The 22,992-nt window shown below is 44.2% G+C and overlaps 1 protein-coding gene across 1 annotated transcript in view; it reads left to right on the top strand.

The window, feature by feature from the left end:
• The window catches only part of rapgefl1 (Rap guanine nucleotide exchange factor like 1), a 90,163-nt gene that overhangs the window by 25,064 nt on the left and 42,107 nt on the right, over positions 1–22,992 (top strand). Inside the window, exon 2 of the mRNA XM_033035033.1 lies at positions 5,894–6,475. Coding sequence (XP_032890924.1) covers positions 6,088–6,475 — 388 coding nt within the window. The 5' untranslated portion in view covers positions 5,894–6,087. The remainder of the gene's footprint in view (positions 1–5,893; positions 6,476–22,992) is intronic.

Genomic DNA, 22,992 nt, shown 5'->3' on the forward strand with positions numbered 1-22,992 from the left:
ATGAGTTCAAATCCTATCAAGGTAGTTGATTGCAAGGTTCAAGTGTAAGAACAAAAAGCTGGTGCTTGCAAGCTTGAGTTGGCAACTAGTGGTTCTGGTCATCTGGTTCACTGCCGTAATTGAGTGAAAAAATAGGTTGTTAGCCTTGTGTAGGGAGGAACTGCAGACGCCGGTTTACACCAAAGGTAGACACAAAATGCTGGAGTAACTTAGCGGGACAGGCAGCATCTCTGGATAGGAGAAAATGGGTGACATTTCGGGTCGAGACCCTTCTTCAGACTGAGCGTAGAACTTGTTCCCGACCTTTCTGTCCTGGGCCTCCTCCATGGCCAGAGAGAGCACCACCGGAAATTGGAGGAGCAGCACCTCATATTCCGCTTGGGCAGTCTGCACCCTAGCGGCATAAACATTGACTTCTCCAATTTCCGGTAGCCCTTGCTGTCTCCTCCCCTTCTCAGCTCTCCCTCAGCCCTCGGGCTCCTCCTCTTCCTTTCTCCTTTCTTCCCCCCACCCCCCACCCTACATCAGTCTGAAGAAGTCTAAAGTAACATTTGAAGTTGCGAAAGGACAGATCCGGGTTAATAAACAGTGGATTTCTAGAAGGTACACAAAAATGCTGGAGAAACTCAGCGGGTGCAGCAGCATCTACGGAGCGAAGGAAATAGGCAACGTTTCGTCCCGAAACGTTGCCTATTTCCTTCGCTCCATAGATGCTGCTGCACCCGCTGAGTTTTCTCCAGCACGTTTGTCTACCTTCGATTTTCCAGCATCTGCAGTTCCTTCTTAAGAACTTGTTCCCAGGATGTTAACTGTACCTGGGTAAGCCACCAAATGTCAGGAGAATTAGAGAAGAAAAGCAAATGCCATGTTTGCCAAACGCATCCACATCCTGACAACCATATAAGTGGTAAAAGAAAATCTTTAAAACAATAAATCCTCTGAACAAGCAGTACTAATGTAGATTGCTGGTGTGTGTACACCTTGTACATGTCAAGGACGCATTCTCTTGCCAATTGAAATGAATCCTTTTTCAAAGTAGCCATTTATGACATTATTTTACAGATGATGATTTTTGCAGCTACATTCCCTCATTAATTAAAAACCCGCCAATCAAAATTTAAGTAATCGATGAACATACTGCCTTTTTATATCAATCACTCAGTTCTGCGCCTACCAATACACAATAAATCAGTAATTGGCTATTTTAGTCGATGAATTGCTGGCATAGACACAGTGGGCCAATTACCACTTTTATTTTATGAATCGATATCTGCTTCTAAAGCATTCTATTCTAAATGCTTCAGTTCCTACACATGGGGGAAACACTTTCCTATACTGCCGCGCATTTCCTAAGAACGTCTATTGTACATTTTATTAATAAGCTTTTTGTTCTATGAATGAATCTGTGGCGGCTGTGGAGAGGGTGCAGAAGAGGTTGCTGCGTCAGAATGCTGCGTGGTTTAGTGGGTATTAGCAACAAGGAGAGTTTGGGCAAACTCGGGATTATTTTCTCTAAAACGCTGGAGGTTGAGGGGAGACCAGATAGAAGTATGTAAAATTCTGAGAGGCATAGATAGTCTGAACCTTTCAACCCACAATGGAAATGTTAAAGATTAGCGAGCATAAATCTATAAGGTGAGAGGGGCAAGGTTTTTAAAGGGCCTGTCCCACTTAGGCGATTTTTTCGGCGACTGCCGGCGACTGTCACAGTCGTAGCAGGTTGCCGAAAAAGTGGCGACTGGACCCCCCCCCCCCCCCACCTATGACAATGTCTACGACAATGTCTACGACTACCTACCACCTAGTCGACGTCAAATTACAGGAAGCTAACGACAACTGGCGACCCATTAGGACGTCCACCTACGACCACACCTACCACAACCTACGTCCACCCGCGACAAGCTACGACCCTGTCAGCGACAACTGAAGACAATTCAGTCGCCGGTTGACGTAGGTAGTCGCCAATGGAATTCACTGAAGTCAGCAGCCGGCGACCACCTGCGTCATCCCACGTCAAGTCTGAAGAAGGGTCTCGACCGAAACGTCACCCATCCCTTCTCTCCAGAGATGCTGCCTGTCCCGCTGAGTAACTCCAGCTTTTTGTGTCTATCTTCGGTTTAAACCAACATCTGCAGTTCCTTCCTAGACAGTGCACTGTGCTGCTTCCAAGTTCCTGGGATAAATATAAGAATTTCTTTCATATCTTGGCTATCGCCACCACACACCATTGTTTAAAAACAAATTAAATTTATGGAATTCAGGCTCGAAGGGCCGAATGGCCTACTCCTGCACCTAATTTCTATGAATGGCACCGCCCTGACAGATTATCATTGGTATCCCACAATGTGCATCGTCCCAATCAAGAAAACACGGGGAAAAATCAGGAACGCGGTACTGATTTTGGATGATCAGCCATGGGAATGGCGGTGCTGGCCTGAAGGGCCGAATGGCCTACTCTCGCACCTATTTTCTATGTTTCTCTGTTTAAAACAATTCCAGTAACTAGGGTTTGGCTGGGCTATGACAGCTCACTCATCGCGTTCAATTATTTAAGTTTGTCAATTGGAATGATGACTAGCGAAGTGTTGAAGGATGATTAAGGTGTTTGAATTTTGCCCCCAGCCTGATTTAATAGTTTTGTTTGGTGCAGCTCTGCTTGTGCTTCTGCCAAATGCTGATTAACAAGGTGTTAGCTTGATGAAAGGCAGATTAGCAGCGAAACGAATGAATGAAGAATTATTAAAAAACATATTTTTCCCATTTGGTTCTGACTTGGAGTGGTGGATGGAGTTAGTTGATACAGAAGATAAAAGACACAAGCTTCTACTTATCACGTGAGAGCATTACATCTCATTTAGAGTGAGGAGCTGAACTTGTCCCCTTTGAACCACTGTTCATCCTATTCCACTTTACGAGACGTTATGCAATGCAGATTACTACACGGGACCTCCTTAAGAGTGACTTTTCAAGTCGTTTCTCACGAGATGTTTCTACCCTTCTTGCAACACAATCTTCATTTATACCCCACCCTCGTCTCCCTCCACCATTTACTTAATTCCTTGCTTCTCTCCTGGGATTGTGGAGGGCGGTGGAGGCCGGTTCTCTGGAAACATTCAAGAGAGAGCTAGATAGGGCTCTTGAAGATAGCGGAGTTAGGGGATATGGGGAGAAGGCAGGAACAGGGGGGGGTACTGATTGTGGATGATCAGCCTTGATCACATTGAATGGCGGTGCTGGCTTGAAGGGCCGTATGGTCTACTCCTGCACCTATTGTCTATTGTCTATTGATTTCGATTGCTTGATTGGGTTCAAGCAATATTGGATCACCAGTAACTTGTTCGAGCGACCATTCTTAAGCTGAATGCACAATTGGGATACATCACCGTGCCTTGTTCTTGCTTAGCATCTGTTTTACACAACACGTTGGAATGGTCTGGAGTGCACAACCTGAAGAGTTGGTGACCGCAGATCCAATACCAACCTCAGAAGTGGGATCAATTGGACAGCTACTAAAGCGCAAAGCTTCTTCGTTTAGTTTAGTTTAGAGATGCGGCACAGAAACAGGCCCTTCGACCCACTGAGTCCGCGCCGACCAGCGGTCCCCGCTCATCAACATTATCCTACACCCACTAGGGACAATTTACACTTATACCAAGCCAATTACCCTACAAACCTGTACGTCTTTGGAGTGGGGGACGAAACCGAAAATCTCGGCGAAAACCCACGCGGTCACGGGGAGAACGTACAAACTCCGTACAGACAGCACCCGTAGTCGGGATCGAACCCGGGTCTCTGGCGCTGCAAGCGCTGTAAGGCAACAACTCTACCGCTGCGCCACCGTGCTGCCTTTGCTGAGAGTCTCTGCAATTCGACACACTTTCAAACAGAAATTGTCTCTGCAATATTTATTGTCACCCAGTAATTAGTGCTAGAACCCTGACTGGTTCACAATCCTTCCTTACCCCAGGGAAAACGGACATCCAATTGATTTAAAGAAGGAAAATTTACCCAAATAAGAGATATATATATAAAAAGATTTGCTTTAAGAGATGGCAAAAAGTACATTTCAGAATTGCTTGTTTAAAGGCTAGAGGTTTAATGCTATTCTCACTCTGTGTTGTGCTCTGGAGATAGATTCTATCATCAGATTCTATCAGACTCTATATTACCCCTCTGGTGAGTTTCCATTCAAAGTTGATCTTTGATGGAAGTTACTTGGGATATTGCGTACAGTTTTGGTCTCCAAATCTGAGGAAGGACATTATTGCCATAGAGGGAGTGCTGGGAAGGTTCACCAGATTGATTCCTGTGATGTCAGGACTGTCTTATGAAGAAAGACTGGATAGACTTGGTTTATACTCTCTAGAATTTAGGAGATTGAGAGGGGATCTTATAGAAACTTATAAAATTCTTAAGGGGTTGGACAGGCTAGATGCAGGAAGATTGCTCCCGATGTTGGGGAAGTCCAGGACAAGGGGTCACAGCTTAAGGATAAGGGGGAAATCCTTTAAAACCGAGATGAGAAGAACTTTTTTCACACAGAGAGTGGTGAATCTCTGGAACTCTCTGCCACAGAGGGTAGTCGAGGCCAGTTCATTGGCTATATTTAAGAGGGAGTTAGATGTGGCCCTTGTGGCTAAGGGGATCAGAGGGTATGGAGAGAAGGCAGGTATGGGATACTGAGTTGGATGATCAGCCATGATCATATTGAATGGCGGTGCAGGCTCGAAGGGCCGAATGGCCTACCCCTGCACCTAATTTCTATGTTTCTATGTTTCTATATTCTTTAAATGCGTAGGAAGGAACTGCAGATGCTGGTATAAATCGAGGATAGACACAAAGTGCTGGAGTAACTCAGTGGGACTTGCAGCATCTCTGGAGAGAAGGAATGGGTGACGTTTCGGGTCGAGGCCCTTCTTTAATGGAGGTTGTTGAGATATCTGAAAAGCTTCATCTCAAATGAAGGTCATTCTGTAAGGGTAGAATCACTCTTTTATTCAGAGATATTTTTGCGTTCATTTGTAGGGCAATGTATGGAGTGCACGGATTACAATGGTATCAGGCAACTGAACGGCCCCCCCACCAGCTAGCGAGCGGTCCTGACCTCCCACCACCTCATTGGAGAAATTTGAAATATCTGAACATTCTATCTTTGTACCGCACGCTCCCCCGACAACAGCCTGAAGAAGGGTCTCGACCCGAAACGTCACCATTCCTTCTCTCCAGAGATGCTGCCCGTCCCACTGAGTTACTCCATCATTTTGTGTCTACCTTTGAAATATCTTTATTGGATTTTATCTTGCGCTGAACATAACACCCTTTATCCTGTATCTGTACACTAATGGAATGCTTGACGATAATCATGTATAGACAAAAGTGCTGGAGAAACTCAGCGGGTGCAGCAGCATCTAAGGAGCGAAGGAAATAGGCAACGTTTCGGGCCGAAACCCTTCTTCCAGCATCTGCAGTTCCTTCTTAAACATTATGTATAGACATCTTGCTGACTGGATAGCACGGAACAAAAAAGCTTCTCACTGCACCTCAGGACTCGTGACAATAATAAACTAAACTAAACTAAAGTAAACTGAGGCAGCCAAAGAAATTATTAACCATCGGATGAGTGGCAACATTATGAAAAATGCTGTATGCTCAATGAAGAGTTTCTAGATTGACTGTTTGATTTTTAAAGTGATAAATGGGCTTTGTGATAAGCAATAAAAGTGAGAATGTAATTAAAGATGGGAGAATTCAGAGAAGTAGTTTCACACATTTGAGTTTCTGGAAACTCCCTTTTAATTTAATTTTTATGTTGTAGAATTAATTTTGCTCTGCCTTGTACCTTGACTGATCATGGCTATGTTGTTTTTTTTTGTCTCTGCCTCTTGCCTACTAGTATCAGCTTGCAGAGTGCCATGGAAATTCCTGCCTTGCTTCAAATAGTCAATGGGAGTGAACTGCCCTCGAGCACCACGCTCGCCCTGGTTTGAAACAAACAGCTCTGGTGATGAGGTGGGGAGAGCCCCTCCCACGCAGTAGAGGCGTTGAGACGCGCTGAAATCCTTCAGCCCCGATCAGTGTTCGAAGACAATGACAGGGATGAAGCAAATAGAAAAATTTCTCAAGAAGCAGACCTCGACACTGACCAGAGGCCGTGTGGACAAGGACAGCTTCTTTCCAGCGACTCTCAAGCGGAGACCCAGCGCCTCCAAAATCCTCCCCTTCTTAAAGGAAGCGGTCCCCGGGAATGACAGCCCGAGCCCCAAGGATGAGTTCGGCTCCGACATCGGTTGCCTGGAGAACAAATGGGCGGACACGGATGACGAGCTGACCAGTCCGTCTCTGTCATCGGGGGAAATGAGCCCCAATGGGTCAACGCTAAGCAGTACGTTGTGGCACTTCTCAGACACCCCGGAGAACATCGTGGAGCATGTGCTGGAGGGACTGATGGAAAGTCCAAAGAGCAGCATTGACACAGGTACGTGTGAGAGCACTATCAATAACCGGGGCTGGAGGTGGAATGCAACGTCTGTCCTACTTGGACAGGAGTCCACCAATTTCAGGTTTAACGGGGTGGAATTGGAAGTACGATATACTGAAGTCAGACTTTGCAATCTGCAATCAGCACAGCTTGTACAAATCAAGCGCCAATTTTCTTGGCTCTTAGCCCAAGATTGTGAAACCATACTTAAAGCATAACCGAGATAAGAGAAAAGTACTTAAGACTTCATTTGGATTTTTCAACTATCATTCCCGTTCCAAACCCATGTAAATATTGTGGTCTCTTTTGGAAATTGCTTTGGAAATGTAAGATGTATGGACCTCCAGTCTCAAGTAAATCAGTGCACGTCTCTCTATTAATTGTAGCTGTTGAAAATACAACTCGATATGATGACACTGAGCAAAATTGAACAAATTATATTAAATGTACATGTTTTTTTTAAACTTAGGGTATCGGAAAGACAATGTTCCCATTCATTCTCCAGTGTTATTTTAATGTTTTAATCAGTGTATTTACGTTCAACGTGCCAACTATTGTTCCTGACATTTATAACAACTCAGAAAGGGGGAGGCCACTCAACTCTGGGTGGCATGGTGGCGCAGCGGTAGAATTGCTGCCTCACAGCAGTTGTATAGGGCTCTGGTGAGACCACATCTGGAGTATTGTGTACAGTTTTGGTCTCCTAATCTGAGGAAGGACATCCTTGTGATTGAGGCAGTGCAGCGAGGGTTAACGAGATTGATCCCTGGGATGGCGGGACTGTCACAACAGGAAAGATTGATATGACTGGGCTTGTATTCACTGAAGTTTAGAAGGATGATGGGGAATCTTATAGAAACATATAAAATTATAAAAGGACTGGACAAGCTAGATGCAGGAAAAATGTTCCCAATGTTGGGCGAGTCCAGAACCAGGGGCCACAGTGTTACAATAAAGGGGAAGCCATTTAAGACTGAGGTGAGAAAAAACTTTTTCACCCAGAGAGTTGTGAATTTGTGGAATTCCCTACCTCAGAGAGCAGTGGAGGCCAAGTCACTGGATGGATTTAAGAGAGAGTTAGATAGAGCACTAGGGGCTGGTGGAATGAAGGGATATTGGGAGAAGGCAGGCACGGGTTATTGATTGGGGATGATCAGCCATGATCACAGTGAATGGCGGTGCTGGCTCGAAGGGCCAAATGGCATCCTCCTGCACCTATTTTCTATCTATCTATCTATCTATCTATCTATCTATCTATCTATCTACAGCGCCAGGGACCCGGGTTCGATTCTGTCTATGGGTGCTGTCTGTACGGAGTTTGTACATTCTCCCTGTGACCACGTGGGTTTCCTCCGGGTGCTCCGGTTTCCTCCCATTCTCCAAAGACGTACAGGTTTTAGGTTAATTGGCTTCGGTAAAATTGTAAAATGTCCTTGGTGTGTAGGATTGTGTTTGTATAAGGGGTGATCGCAGGTCTGGGCGGACAGTAGGCCAAAGGGCCTGTTTCCTTGCTGTCTAAAGTGACGTCTAAAGACTCATCAGGATCATGCTATCTCCCAGCAGAACAATATACCATCATTCCCACTGTCTCCCATTCGTCTATTCCACCGTTCCATGATGGTCGATCTATCTCTCCCTCCTAAACCCATTCTCCTGCTTTCTCCCCATAACCCCTGACACTTGTACTAATCAAGAATCTATCTCTGCCTTAAAAATACCCATTGACTTGGCCTCCACAGGCCTCCTTGTACCTCTGCAACTGTTTGTCTCTCAGAAGCTCATCAACTCCCCTTTAATTTTTTAGGGCACTTAGCTACACTAATGGGTAATTTACTGGAGATAATTAATCTGCTAACCTGCACATTCTGGGGGGGGGGGGGGTGGGAGGAAATCAGAGTCCCCAGCAGAAGCTTGCATGGTCATGGGGAGAACGTGCAAACTCCGCACAGCTGAGGACAGGATGGAACTAGGGACTCTCGAGCTGTGACACCTGCATCAATTGCTCTGCCACTGTGCCACCCTGTATTTCAGAGTCAGAGTACTGGATTTGGTGGCCTCGTGTTCAGGCAAAGGGTCATAGCATTTGGCCCACTATATCTGTGCTGGCCATCATGCCAATCTATTTTATTAACATAGCTTGCTTGCATTAATTCCTTATCTCAAATGTTAATGTTGTTCCTGCCTCCACCACCACCTCTAATAGCTAATTTCATAAACCAATTACACTTTGCGTTCAAAATGTACCGCTCAGATCCCCTTTAAACCTTCTCCCTCTCACGTTAAAACTATAGCCTCTAATTTTAGATATAACATGCCCTGGCTATCTACTCCATCTATCACCTCTCCCAATGTTTTTTTACAAAGAAAGAGATGCTGGTTTGCTCGATTAATAAACATAGATGTTACTTCGCCAAAAGAGGAAATCATGACGTTTCAATTTTTAGAGGTGCTGGCATGTTTAGTTCAGTTTAGTTTAGAGATACAGCGCGGAAACAGGCCCTTTGGCCCACCGAGTCTACGCCGACCAGCGATCCCCGCACACTAACACTATCCTACGCACACTAGGGACAATTTGCAATTATATCAAGCCAATTAACCGACAAACCTTTTCGTCTTTGGAGTGTGGGAGGGAACCGGAGCTCCTGGAGAAAACCCACGCAAGTCACGGGGAGAACGTACAAGCTCTATACAGACAGCACCAGTAGTCAGGATTGACCCCGGGTCTCTAGCGCTGTAAGGCAGCAACTCTATTGTTGCACCACCGTGCCGCCCTTGTACTGGTACATTGTGTCACATATAAAGCACTGGCCTCTCCTAATTTTATGTATCTCTACCATGTCACTTCTCAACTTCTTTGCTCCAAGAGAAATAGAGATAGCCTACCCATTCCTCTCCTGGTAACTCAAGCCTTGCAATTCAGGCAACATCCTTGCGAACATGTAGAAACAAGGATCGGCAGATGCTGGTTAATCCACCAAACTACACAAAGCCCTGCTGTAACTCAGCAGGTCAGGCAGCATCTCCGGAGAACATAGGTAGGTGACGTTTTTGGTCGAGACCCTTCTTCAGACAGATTATATGGGGGGGGGGGGGGGGGGGGGGGGAGTTGTTCACAGGCAGCAAGTGGATGTTGGTGATGAACCCCGAGGCCCTGACCCAACATGGCACGTTATAGGTGGATACAGGCGAGGGTTTTCTCCATGGGCAGAATAATTGGGACAAAAACAGGAGGAGTGGGACAGGATTGAAGAGTTGCTGACTATGAAGGCAGAAGGAAGAAAGTAGGGGATGGAGGGAGGGGGATAAATAAATGGGAGTCGAGGTGGAGCATAGGGGAGGGATGAAAGGGAGGGGGGATGTGGGGGAAAAAAGGGAGGAGCCAGAGATGCTGCCTCACCCGCTGAGTTACTCCAGCATTTTGTGTCTACCTTCGATGTACAGTTCTGATCTCCGTATGCAGATAGAGCGGGAATGTACTGGATTGATTCCCGGGAATACGTTGGGATTGGAGGTAGAATTGGCCTATGAGGAGAATTTAAGCAGACCAGGCCAATACAGTCATGTTTAGAAGAATGTACTGTATTCCAGTTCCATGATATCCCACTTTCTCATTCACTCCATTCACACTGGTGGCAATTTTACAGAGGTCAATTAACCTACAAATCCGCACGTCTTTGGGAGGCGGGAGGAAACCGGAGCACCCGGAGGAAACCCACGCTGTCACAGCAGGGAGCACATGCAAGCTTCACAGACAGCAGTGGAGTGGCGATCAAACCCGGGTCTCTGGCGCTGTGAGGCGGAAGCTCTACGAGTTGCACCACTGTGCCGCCCAATAGATACAATATGTTTTCCAGGGCTTGACAGGGTCAACGTAGGGATGTTCCCCTCACTAATAAGTCAGTGGGATGTTGCTTCAAGTCCCATTCCAACAATTTATCCTTGCTGCATCAATGCTGAAGTGAGGGGGCGTTGTACTTGATAAAGAAAAGATTGCATCTCAGAAGATTTTTGTATGGGAAGATTTTGATTAGTACGGGTGTATTGGGGCGAAGGCAGGAGAATGGGGTTGAGGGGGAAAGATAGATCAGCCGTGATTGAATGGCGGAGTAGGTTTTGATGAGCTGAATGGCCTAATTCTGCTCCTATCACTAATTAAGATAATCCGCTGGTTGTACGTGGCTTTGGGGCTTGGAAGATGGAATGAGGCTGTATTAAAAAAAATTCAAACTCTTTTTCCCTTTGCACATTGAGAAAGAGGGATTGGATGCAACAATCTGTCATCTTAACTCAGCCTAATGCATTTAGCTGAAAGCTCATCCCTGGTTTCTCTATGTTGATATCGCACTGCAGTGTACATTCTTCACCGCATAAAACAATTCCCTCGGGGAGAAAACGTCTCAGTCAGTATAACGGCCCATTATTTAAAGCTGTGGTCAGGAAAGACAGTCAGGGTCAGTGGGAACTTCCTCCGCTTATTAACTCCTGAGTTAGACTGAGCACGGGAAGATGACAATTCCTTCACAGAACCTGGCACTCACACTTCAAGCACATCAAAGTGCATTAAGAGTTGCCTCTGCAGTTTATTAACAGAACTCGAGACCTACTTTGCAATGAAAGTATTTCCCATCAGTAGGTGCAATTTGGCTGAGACAACAATTAAATTAATAATACGTCCCTGAGACCTTTGCTCTCAAGTTAGATCATGTTCAAAGGGATTAATTGTGCACTTGAGTCTGTAGTTCCATGTTTGCGACCATTGTGTGTAGGAAGGAACTGCAGATGCTGGTTTAAACCAAAGATAGACAAGATGTACGGAGTTTTGTACGTTCTCCCCGTGACCTGCGTGGGTTTTCTCCGAGATCTTCGGTTTCCTCCCACGCTCCAAAGACGTACAGGTTTGTAGGTTAATTGGCTTGGTAAATGTAAAAGAAAATGTCCCTAGTGGGTGCAGGATAGTGTTAATGTGCGCGGATCGCTGGTCGGCACGGACCCGGTGGGCTGAAGGGCCTGTTTCCATGCCGCATCTATAAACTAAACTAAAAACTAAAATGCTGGGGTAACTCAGCGGGACAGGCAGCATCTCTGGAGAGTAGGAATGGGTGATGTTTCAGGACGAGACCCTTCTTAAGTCTCGCACCGAAACGTCACCCATTCCTTCTCTCCAGCGATGTTGCCTGTCCCGGTGAGTTACACCAGCTTTTGTGTCTATTTGCTACCATTGTACTGTGTAGACTCTTGCAGATGGAGAAAGGGGCTCTGCATGGTCTCTTTGGGAGGCAAATTTTAGATTGGTTTAATTTATAAATACAGGGTGGAAACAGGCTCTTCGGTTGTGGTAGGATGGTTCAGTTGCCTGATAACAGCTGGGAAGAAACTGTCCCTGAATCTGGAGGTGTGCGTATTGACACTTATATACATAGATACATAGAAAATAGGTGCAGGAGTAGGCCATTCGGCCCTTCGAGCCTGCACCGCCATTCAATATGATCATGGCTGATCATCCAACTCAGTATCCCGTACCTGCCTTCTCTCCATACCCTCTGATCCCTTTAGCCACAAGGGCCACATCTAACTCCCTCTTAAATATAGCCAATGAACTGGCCTCAGCTACCCTCTGTGGCAGAGAGTTCCAGAGATTCACCACTCTCTGTGTGAAAAAGTTTCTTCTCATCTCGGTCCTAAAGGATTTCCCCCTTATCCTTAAGCTGTGACCCCTAGTCCTGGACTTCCCCAACATCGGGAACAATCTTCCTGCATCTAGCCTGTCCAACCCCATAAGAATTTTGTACGTTTCTATAAGATCCCCTCTCAATCTCCTAAATTCTAGCAAGTATAAGCCGAGTCTATCCAGTCTTTCTTCATATGAAAGTCCTGACATCCCAGGAATCAGTCTGGTGAACCTTCTCTGCACTCCCTCTATGGCTATAATGTCCTTCCTCAGATTTGCTAAACTCACCATCGAGCTCAGTGATGGAGCTATGAAATGCTGAGTGTGCAGCTTTACACTGGGAATGTTGATGGATAAAACTACCGAGCTCACACACAAACCTTATGAAAAGGGTATGTGCCCGAGTTATTTTACTTTACAGTTTTTAATTATTCTGTTGTATTTTAAAGTTTTCAATTACATTTATTTCTAATTAAATTGACATTTAAATAATTTATTTGAAGAAATTTAAAATATTTTTACAGCAAATGGTGCTGTGGAAGGTCTCAGTGAGGGTGAGAATTTAGCTTGCACAAATCCATGTCATACTGGGGCACAAAAAAGCAATTCTAACTTACTTAAGTTAGAATTCTAAAAACTTAGATGTTTTAAGTTAGAGTTCTAAAACCATGCACTATTTCAGCTACAAATTTGGCAAGTAGAATCAGATGAAAGGGGGTACAGACAGCAATAATAATGAAGGACTTGCTCCCAACACTGTGAATTCACCTTCTCAGACAACATGCTGTGTTGCAGGTTTGTTTGTGCCTTAATTAAACTGCAGATTCAATGAAGGTTATTAAACAAAGAGAATGACGGTTTTAATCTTGTGTGGAAAATTGTGACATCAAGGAATGTTAAATTATTTGGTCCAAAAACCCTGACACTGTGAACAGTAGAGAATTGGCTTCAATAGCAAAATGACTTCAACGTAAAAATATAATTAATTGAATTGAATTGAATATTTTATTGTTGCTCGCGACAAGTCGCAGTGAAATTCTTTGCTTGCCTACCCAAGGTAACGGCAGGGGCGCGCACTTCCACGTGTTCCGTCCTTGTCTGTCGGTCGGCGCCCTCATCGACCGCCGTGCCCACCTCTCCACTGTCGCTGCCAGGTCCTCTCCGCATGCCTCTGTGGCACCGACCCAGGCCCCAGCCGTGGGCTCCGTCGACCCAGGCTCCGTCGATGCTGGGTCAAATCGAAGATGGACACACAATGCTGGAGTAACTCAGCAGGACAGGCAGCATCTCTGGAGAGAAGGGATGGGTGACGTTTCAGGTCGAGACCCTTCTTCAGACTAAAGAAGGATCTCGACCCGAAACATCACCCATCCCTTCTCTCGTGCAATCATCATGTTACACTAATTGCTCTAACATTAAAAAAAAATCCTTTGGATACTAAAATGAACAGCATTCATTTGGCTTAATGTACATGAGGTAGGGTTCAATAGAATCAAGAGTCCATTATAGAATAGAATAGAATGTCTTTTATTGTCATTCACACAGCTTGGTTTGAACCAAATTGCATTTTCTACAGTCTTAATATTACAAAAAAAAACAAAGACCCACACTTAACACAATTTACACAAACATCCATCACAGTGAATCTCCAACTATCTATAATTTGTATTTTACCTTGGTCTTTTTGTATTGAAGTAGTTTATCTTGGTCTAAAAGTTGATGCAAATAGAATGTAACCAATAGAATGTAATAGAAGCTTTTTGTAAAGGCAAGGAAATCTAAAAACTTCACTGAACCGAGGTCATTCTAATAGTGACGTGCTAATTTTTCCAGTTTTTGCAACTGTACTGATCCCTGAATCTGGAGGTGTGCGTTTTCACACTTCCTGAAGTAAGTTGATAAACAGGATTGGGGTAAAGACCAGCAAACACTATGACTTATGAAAGAGGAGACAGAGAGGTGATCTCGATTAGATCACAATCTTGCAACACACATGATGTAACCTATGAGCAAAGTTTTCTTTTGAATTATGACATTACAGCAGTAATCTGTCACGTAATGGACAAAAATCTGGAAAAATATTGTGTTTGCATCACTCCCATCGATGAAGGGTGAGAGAGAATTGGGTGAGAGAGAGTCGTGCCTACTATGTTCTGTTGTGCTGAAGCAAAGCAAGAATTTCATTGTCCTATCAGGGACACATGACAATAACTAGCTTGAATCTTGAATCTTGAATCACATTGGTAAAGAGATATAAGAAATTAACTTAGGAGTGGGAAGGTGTCATCGGTCCCTATCACACTGACCATTTTCTTTGGTCATAGACAACTGTTGTGGGGAAAAAGGTCATATTGACAAAGGCGATGTGTGGGAAGCAAAGATGTGTTTAAATACAAACAACTGAAACAAATATTATTGTAGATGCATGGTCAGGGTTACCATATGAGGATTTAGACAGAAGAAATGTAAGCATTATCTTCACAATGAAAAAGGTGATTTTTCTAGATGTAGCTATGAACATAACCACAAAAATACAAATCATATTGGTTGAGAAGAAGCTTAGTTTAGTTTAAATTCCCAATTCCCAATCCGACCTCTCTGTCCTGGGTCTCCTCCATTGCCAGAGTGAGCAACAGCGGAAATTGGAGGAACAGCACCTCATATTCCGTCTGGGGACCTTGCGTCCGTATAGCATTAACATTGAATTCTCCCAATTTTGCTAGCCCTTGCTGTCTCCTCCCCTTCCTTAACCCTCTAGCTGTCTCCTCCCACCCTCCCATCCGCCCGCCCTCGGGCTCCTCCTCATCCTCCCCTTTTCCTTCTTTCTCCCCCCCCCCCCACGCCCCATCAGTCTGAAGAAGGGTTTCGGCCCGAAACGTCGCCTATTTCCTTCGCTCCATAGATGCTGCTGCACCCGCTAAGTTTCCCCAGCAATTTTGTGTACCTTTAGTTTAGTTTAGTTGTGAAGTACAGCGCGGAAACAGGCCCTACGGCCCACCGAGTCCACACCGACCAGCGAGCCCCGCACATTAACTCAAGCCTACACGCACTAGGGACAATTTGTACGTTTACACTAAGTGGAAGGAAAGCGAGCATCTCAGGGAAAGCCCACGCGGGTCTCTGCCTCTGCAAACGCTGTAAGGCTGCATCACCATGCATCACCATGCACCTCTACCGCTGCATCACCATGCAGCCCTGATTTTAGAATAGAATAGAATTAGAATGCATTTTGGAATAGACTCACATTGAGTATTCTGGCATTGGGAGCATTTATTTATTTATTTTTTATTTATTTATTTATTCCGAACAAGTAAAGACATTAAAGACATTAATAGTAACAAAATCGAAATTATCAAACAATTGGACATTACAATCAATATTTACAAAGCGATGAGAAGAACAAAAGCAAAGTTCCAATGTCCAACTCTGTGTCTGTACAAGCTCGAAAAGGAGTGAGAAGAAGAATAACTTATTAAATCTCACCCCTTTTCCCCAACACTTCTACCATATTTAAAAATCAATTAATTACTAATAATAATACTACCCTAGGCAATTTCCCATAATACCTACAGACATATATATACATACAACTATTATGTACATACAAACTTCATATCTGAAGTACCCAAACATAAGTAAACAATAGTAAAGCAATAGATAAACATCAACCACCACTTGTCAACCATCCCCTCTATCCCTGTACCCCTTGAGAATTATTTTTTTATATATCATTTTAAAATGATTCATGTTTGTGCATTGCTTTAATTCCCCGTTCAATTTATTCCACACTCCTACTCCACAAACCGAAATACAAAAGGTTTTTCTAGTCGTACGGACTTTTTGTTTCTTAAAGTTAAATATTCCTCTTAAATTGTAACCCCCCACACGTTCGTTAAATAATTTTTGAATGTTTCCAGGTAAATTTTTTTTTTTTGGCCCTAAACATTATCTGAGCTGTTTTGAATGTAACCAAATCTTCTAATTTTAATAATTTTGACTCTAAAAATAATGGATTCGTATGACCCAGATACTTAGCATTATGGATAATACGAATTGCTCTTTTTTGCATCATGGTTAATGAGTGTATCGAATTTTTATAGTTATTACCCCAGACTTCTGCACAATAATTTAAGTAGGGTAAAATTAATAAAGCATGAAGGAAAGGGCAGGAGATTTTTTTAAATATTGTTCAGGGTTAGGTAATGATCTCGAAGAGCTCGTAGACAAGTGTATTTTCTGTCAAGATTGCAGAGCAGAAAAATGAAGGTACCTGTACAGAGATGGAGGTAGTCGTTGGGACTTTGTGAAGGAATATATGATCACAGTGAGGGTGGCTCTTGGGCATGAAACAAATTGCTGGACGCAGTTAGCATGTCAGGCAGCATCAATGGAGGGGAATATGCATTTTGGGTTGGGACCATCTTCTTAGTAAATAAGAAATAATTGGATAAATAATCCAAGTGGAGTTTATTGTAATAGCAGAGGCTGCTGTCAAAAAGAATCGAGATTTATTTTCTCACGTTGTAACTTATCAAAAGAACTAGTCTCAGAGAAGAGATGGATTGGCACAGTGGCGTAACGTGAGGGGCTTCTGCCTCACAGAGCTAGAGACCCATGTCCGGTCCTGAAAGATAGCAAGAATGTTTGTCTCTCGGTGAGGTTGTCTAAAACAAGAGGGCGTACGTTTAAGATGAAAGATAGGAGGGTTAGTGAAAATCTGAGGGAGAATTCGTACACACACAGAGTGTTTGGAATCTGGTGACTAGAGTGGTAGTAACTTTGCTCTGTACCTCAGTACACATAACAATGAACTAGACTAGTGGAAGAAGATTCACTTACAACATTTAAGAAGCATCTATATAAGCACTTGAATTACCAAGTCATATAAGGTTATGGGCCAAATGTGGCTATTGGGACTGGTATAACATTGTACAAAGTTGGCATGGGCAAGATAGCCAAAGGACCTGTTTTGGTGCTGTGGTACTCCTTGATTCCCTGATGTTTCAGAGATCAATGACATTTGTCAAAGAAGCACCGAAGGAACAAGCATTATCATGTTCCTCGACTTTAATAATGAGTTTGGTTTGCTGAATTTTTGCTGAACCACAGAAGAGTGCCAGATTCCTCTGTGGGTGATATTGCTGCTGGATTACTAATGTACCGGAGGTTTGGACTGTGACTAGGCTCTGTTCTGTTAAACCTTGAGGGCAAGGTAGAAGAGAGGCAGCTGAGACAGAAATGAAATTATATCTTAAGTCACGGTAAAAAACATTTTGAAACAGAAATGATAGAATTTGTTTATTGACGTGATATTGTAAATCTGACACCAGAAAGCGGAACTGTGGCAGAAAGAGATACTGTATGAAAAGGGAGGAAAAATCAAAACCATGCATGGGGGGAACTTAATTCCTGCAGGCAATGTACAAGAGTCACGTCGCGAGGGTTTTATTGTTGTATCTCCCGAAACAGAACAATGGAAATCTTACTTGCAGCAGCACAATGAGAGAATATTGTAGCTTAATGACACAAAGTGCTGCTGTCAGTCTGAATAACGATCCCGACCCAAAAATGTCACCTGTGCCTGTTCTCCAGAAATGCTGCCTGACCTGCTGAGTTACTCCAGCACTTTAGTGTTGTCCTTTTGTGTATTAACCAGCATCTGCAGTTCTTTGTTTCCACGACATTGAAGATTTATTTGATTATGAGTCCGTCCTGGACGTAGAGATTGGATGAAGATCCTCATGAACTGTGTCAAAAAGTGACCTCACCTCCAATCAACAAGTGGATATAATGCCAAATGACGCAAGTGCTTTTTAGAAAATCAAAGTGACCCCCGTGATCAGACGCATCTGAATAAAGTGATCTCTGAAGTCTGAAAATTGGTTGAACCTGTAGAATGAAACCAATGCGTGAATCCCTCATTTAGGAAGGGTATAAATAGTGAAATGCACGCAAATCTATAACAACATGAATAATGTATGACATATTCATAAATGCATATTGGGATACATTAGCTTGGTTTTAAAGTTCTGAGATACAGCATGGACAGAGGCCATTCGGCCCACTGAGGTTTCGCCAGTCTACAATCATCCGTACACTAGCTCAAAGTTATCCCACACACGAGCGGCAATTTACAGAAGCCAAATTAACCTACAAACCACCATGTCTTTAGAACGTGGGGGGAAAGCAGAGCACCCGGAGAAAACCCACGCGGTCACAGGGAGAACTTACAACCACTGTATAGACAGCACCCGTGGTCGGGATCAAACCCGGCTCTCTGGCGCTGTAAGGCAGCAACTCCACCGCTGCGCCACCGTGCCGGAGAGATGAATGGCGACAAAATGGCTGAAAAACTGCAGATGCTGTAAATCTGAAATAAAATGTCATAAAATGCTAGAAATAGTCAACGAGCAAGGGGTCAATCTTTGAAAAGTGAAACCATGTAAATATTCAGGTTGTGTAGTAAGGAACTGCAGATGCTGGTTTATACTGAAGATAAGCACAAAGTGAATGTTCACGTTCATAAATGATAGGAGCAGAATTAGGCCGTTCGGCCCATCAAGTCTACTCCTCCATTCAATCGTGGCTGATCTATCAATTTCAATTTTCAATTTAAAAACTTTATTGGCATTATAAAATACATCGTTATATTGCCAAAGTATAAAACATGACATACATATTTAAAATGCATACGTATAAATACAAGTAGACAGTGCATGGATAGATATGTCCCTGTACATAAACTGGCAATAGGCCTATAGCCCTTTATCGATTGCTACACGTTCTTGCAGCTGTAAGCAGTACAGCAGAGGGATCTGTCTTTCCCTCTCAACCCCATTCTCCTGCCTTCTCCTCATAACCACAGCCTTCTGTTCAGGATGATCACCTTACATTTTAAAAATTATAACAAAAGATTATTGACCTGAAACTAAATCTGGCTCTCCCTGCACAGATGCTGTCTGCCCTGCTGAGTATTTCCAGCTACATTCTGTTTATTTTGTTCTAAAGTGGGTTGAATAAACCAGTTGACACTGTTCCAGCAGCTCCCTGTGTTTCTTTATTGTTCTTCACCGATTCTGCAGTGCTTCGGTTCAAAGCAAGGAATGTAAGCAACACATACAGATAGGGATGTATCAAGCCTTGGCATCAGAGTGTTTGGGTGAAATAGCTGGTGCTGGTGCTGCTGATGACGCACAGTGCCTCTTGGCTGTACAGCTTTGAGATGCCACATCAATTCTCTTCACATTCTTTATCTCAGTAGTTACGACACGCAACGCACTGGGGAATGTCCTCAGTGTAAACATTATTCAGCCGAGTAACCTGGAGGGACAAGGAAAATGTAATGCCTAATTTTCCCCTTTGGTTGTTAATTTTATTTAAAACCTTGGATATACACAACTCCTTTTTATAACTTCAGAACATGTGGGCGGCACGGTGGCGCAGCGGTAGAGTTGCTGCCTTGCAGCGCCAGAGTCCAGGGTTCGATCCTGACTACGGGTGCTGTCTGTACGGAGTTTCTACGTTCTCCCCGTGACCCGCGTGCATTTTCTCCGAGATCTTCGGTTTCCTCCCACACTCCAAAGACATACAGGTATGTAGGTTAATTGGCTTGGTGTATGTGTAAATTGTCCCTAGTGTGTGTAGGGTAGTGTTAGTGTGCGGGGATCACTGGTCGGTGTGGACTTGGTGGGCCGAAGGGCCTGTTTCCACACTGTATCTCTAAAGGAAACTAAACTAAACTAAACATCTCAAAATTGTTTACAGCTGGGAAGGTCAAAGTTGCGAATGGGAAGCCCATTTCCCTAATTGTGTTTGAACGCCAAACAAATGTTTCTATGTCAATGATGGACCAAAAAAGATGAGCACCTTGTGTGAAATGGGTTGATGTTAAAGTCTTTTAAAATGCAAAGCATTAACGTGGTGCAAGACCTTTGCATTCATATTACAGATGAAGCTTTGTCTTGCATCCGATACATATTTTCAGGTATAAATATAAGTGTCTGCAACTTTTGATTCAAATCTTTAAATAGCCTGGCAAGGAGACACCCATTTTGAATGTTCCAAGGTGCATGAAAAACACCTTTGTGCAATGCTTGGAAGGTACACAAAATTGCTGGAGGAACTCAGCGGGTGCAGCAGCATCTATGGAGCGAAGGAAATAGGCAACGTTTCGGGCCGAAACCCTTCTTCAGACTGATGGGGGGTGGGGAAAGAAAGAAGGAAAAAGGGAGGAGGAGGAGCCCGAGGGCGGGCGGATGGGAGGGTGGGAGGTGACAGCTAGAGGGTGAAGGAAGGGGAGGGGACAGCACAGGCTAGCCAAATTGGGGGAATTCAATGTTGATGCCATAAGGGCGCAAGGACCCCAGACGGAATATGAGGTGCTAATTCCCCCAATTTGGCTAGCCTGTGCTGTCCCCTCCCCTTCCTTCACCCTCTAGCTGTCTCCTCCCACCCTCCCATCCGCCCGCCCTCGGGCTCCTCCTCCTCCCTTTTTCCTTCTTTCTTTCCCCACCCCCCATCAGTCTGAAGAAGGGTTTCGGCCCGAAACGTCGCCTATTTCCTTCGCTCCATAGATGCTGCTGCACCCGCTGAGTTCCTCCAGCAATTTTGTGTACCTTCGATATTCCAGCATCTGCAGTTCCCTTTTGAACACTTTGTGCAATGCTTAATCCATTCGACCTTGTTCCTGCCCCGTGCAGGTTTCTATAAGTTGAATGTTTATTTCAAAGCTAAAATTTAAGGGGCTGTCCCACATACGTGACACGTGACGCCTGTATGGTCGTGAGTAGTCGCCCAAAGAGTCGTACCTTTTTCTGGTCGCCGCTGGATTTTCAACGTTAAAAATTTTCAGCGACCTGCTGCGACTATGACGGGTGCCGGCAGTCGCTGAAAAAATCGTGTAAGTGGGACAGGCTCTTAAGTCTTGCTTCATTCTTCCGGGAGATACTTCGATTACTTATGTAATAATGAGGAATGTATATTTATTTTAAGATCGACACAAAAAGCTGGAGTAACTCAGCGGGACGGGCAGCATCTCTGGAGAGAAGGAATGGGTGACGTTTCGGGTCGAGACCCTTTTTCAGATGTATATTTATTTTACTTCTGCAAACCCAACCTCTCCGTTCAAGATGTGTAAGAAGGAACTGCAGTTGCTGGTTGACACCGAAGATAGAAACAAAATGCTGGAATAACTCTGATGGAGGGTCTCGACCCGAAACATCACCCATTCCTTCACTCCAGAGATCTGCTGCCGGACCCACTAAGTAACACCAGCATTTTGTGTCCACCTTTGAGCATCTTCCCTGTTTCCCCTCTTTATCCACTTTGTATCTGCACTAGACAAAAATGCTAGAGAAACTCAGCGGGTGAGGCAGCATCTATCGAGCGAAGGGATAGGTGAAGCGTCACATGTTCCTTCTCCAACATATTTGTCCAACTTCGATTTTTCCAGCATCTGCAGTTCTTTCTTAAATGATGTATCTGCACTAAATGCTTTTTTTTTTTTGCTTGAGCTTGCAACTCCTCCATTCATCCATTTCAGGCAAGGATTAGTTGCTAAATACTGTTTAAAATGCAAAAGGTTTGTGATCAATATCAGTCAAACAAACCTTGAAATGTACTCTTGCCCTTTAATTCCCATCCACTTATCCAATTACTATTGTTCTGGATTAATTTAATGGGTTTGCAAATAATGAATAATTCACAAGTGTTCTGTCTGACTGAACATTCAAGGCCCACTGCTCTATGCACCTTGACCGTGGAGCTGAGTGTACCACATTTACAGGAGCACCGTTTCCTCTCACCATCTGTTGGATGCAGGATAATCTGCAACAATGTTGTGTCTGGCATAGACTCGATGGGCTGAATCGCCTCCTCCTGTGACCGACATTTTTCTGATTTTTGCATTGGAAATAAATGACATGGACAGCAAATAAAATCTGGCTCGTCATGTGATCCCTGATTCATAAGATCATAAGTGATAGGAGCAGAATTAGGCCATTCGACCCATCGTCTACTCCGCCATTCAATCGTGGCTGATCTATCTCTCCCTCCCAACCCCATTCTCCTGCCTTCGTCCCATAACCCACGATGGCGCAACAGTAGAGCTACTGCCTTACAGCGAATGCAGCATCGGAGATCAGGGTTCGATCCAAACTACGGGTGCTGTCTGTATGGAGTTTGTACGTTCTTCCCGTGAAATGTGTGGGTTTTCTCCGACATCATCGGGTTTCCCCCACACTCCAAAGACGTACAGGTTTGTAGGTTAATTGGCTTAGCAAATGGTAAAAAAAAATTGTCCCTGGTGTGTGTAGGATAGTGGGGATCGCTGGTCGGTGCGGACTCGGTGGGCCGAAGGGCCTGTTTCCGCGCTGTGTCTCTAAACTAAACTAAACCCGTCCTAATCAAGAATTGTGTGATTCCGTGCCTCCTGCTGAGCAATTGTCAGTTACACAAAGATTTCCTTGGAGGGTCTGGAGTTATGGGGAGAAGGCAGGAACTTATGAGAAGGTGGTGATGGGCTGCGGATCTGATAAAACCTGCAGGCAGAGTGCTGTTAGTTTGGGAGTTGAAGGGTTCTGACCCAGAGAAGATCAAGAATAAAATAACGCATACCCAGAACAGGAGAGAGTGCCATTTGGCAAGGTGGGCCAATCCAGTGGGATATTCATCCTTGCGTGCTCATGTGCATTTTGAGTGTTGCATCTGCAATCATCTCCACAATAGACAGTTTTTCCATTAGACACCTGACTTGTGTCCTTTTGATGATGGAAAGACACAGGGAACGTCAGGAGTTGCAGTATTTCCAGTTTTTGGTCAGTTTAATTTTGAGATACAGCGCGGAAAC

This window comes from Amblyraja radiata, chromosome 16, assembly GCF_010909765.2.
Source record: "Amblyraja radiata isolate CabotCenter1 chromosome 16, sAmbRad1.1.pri, whole genome shotgun sequence".
Classification (NCBI taxonomy): domain Eukaryota; kingdom Metazoa; phylum Chordata; class Chondrichthyes; order Rajiformes; family Rajidae; genus Amblyraja; species Amblyraja radiata.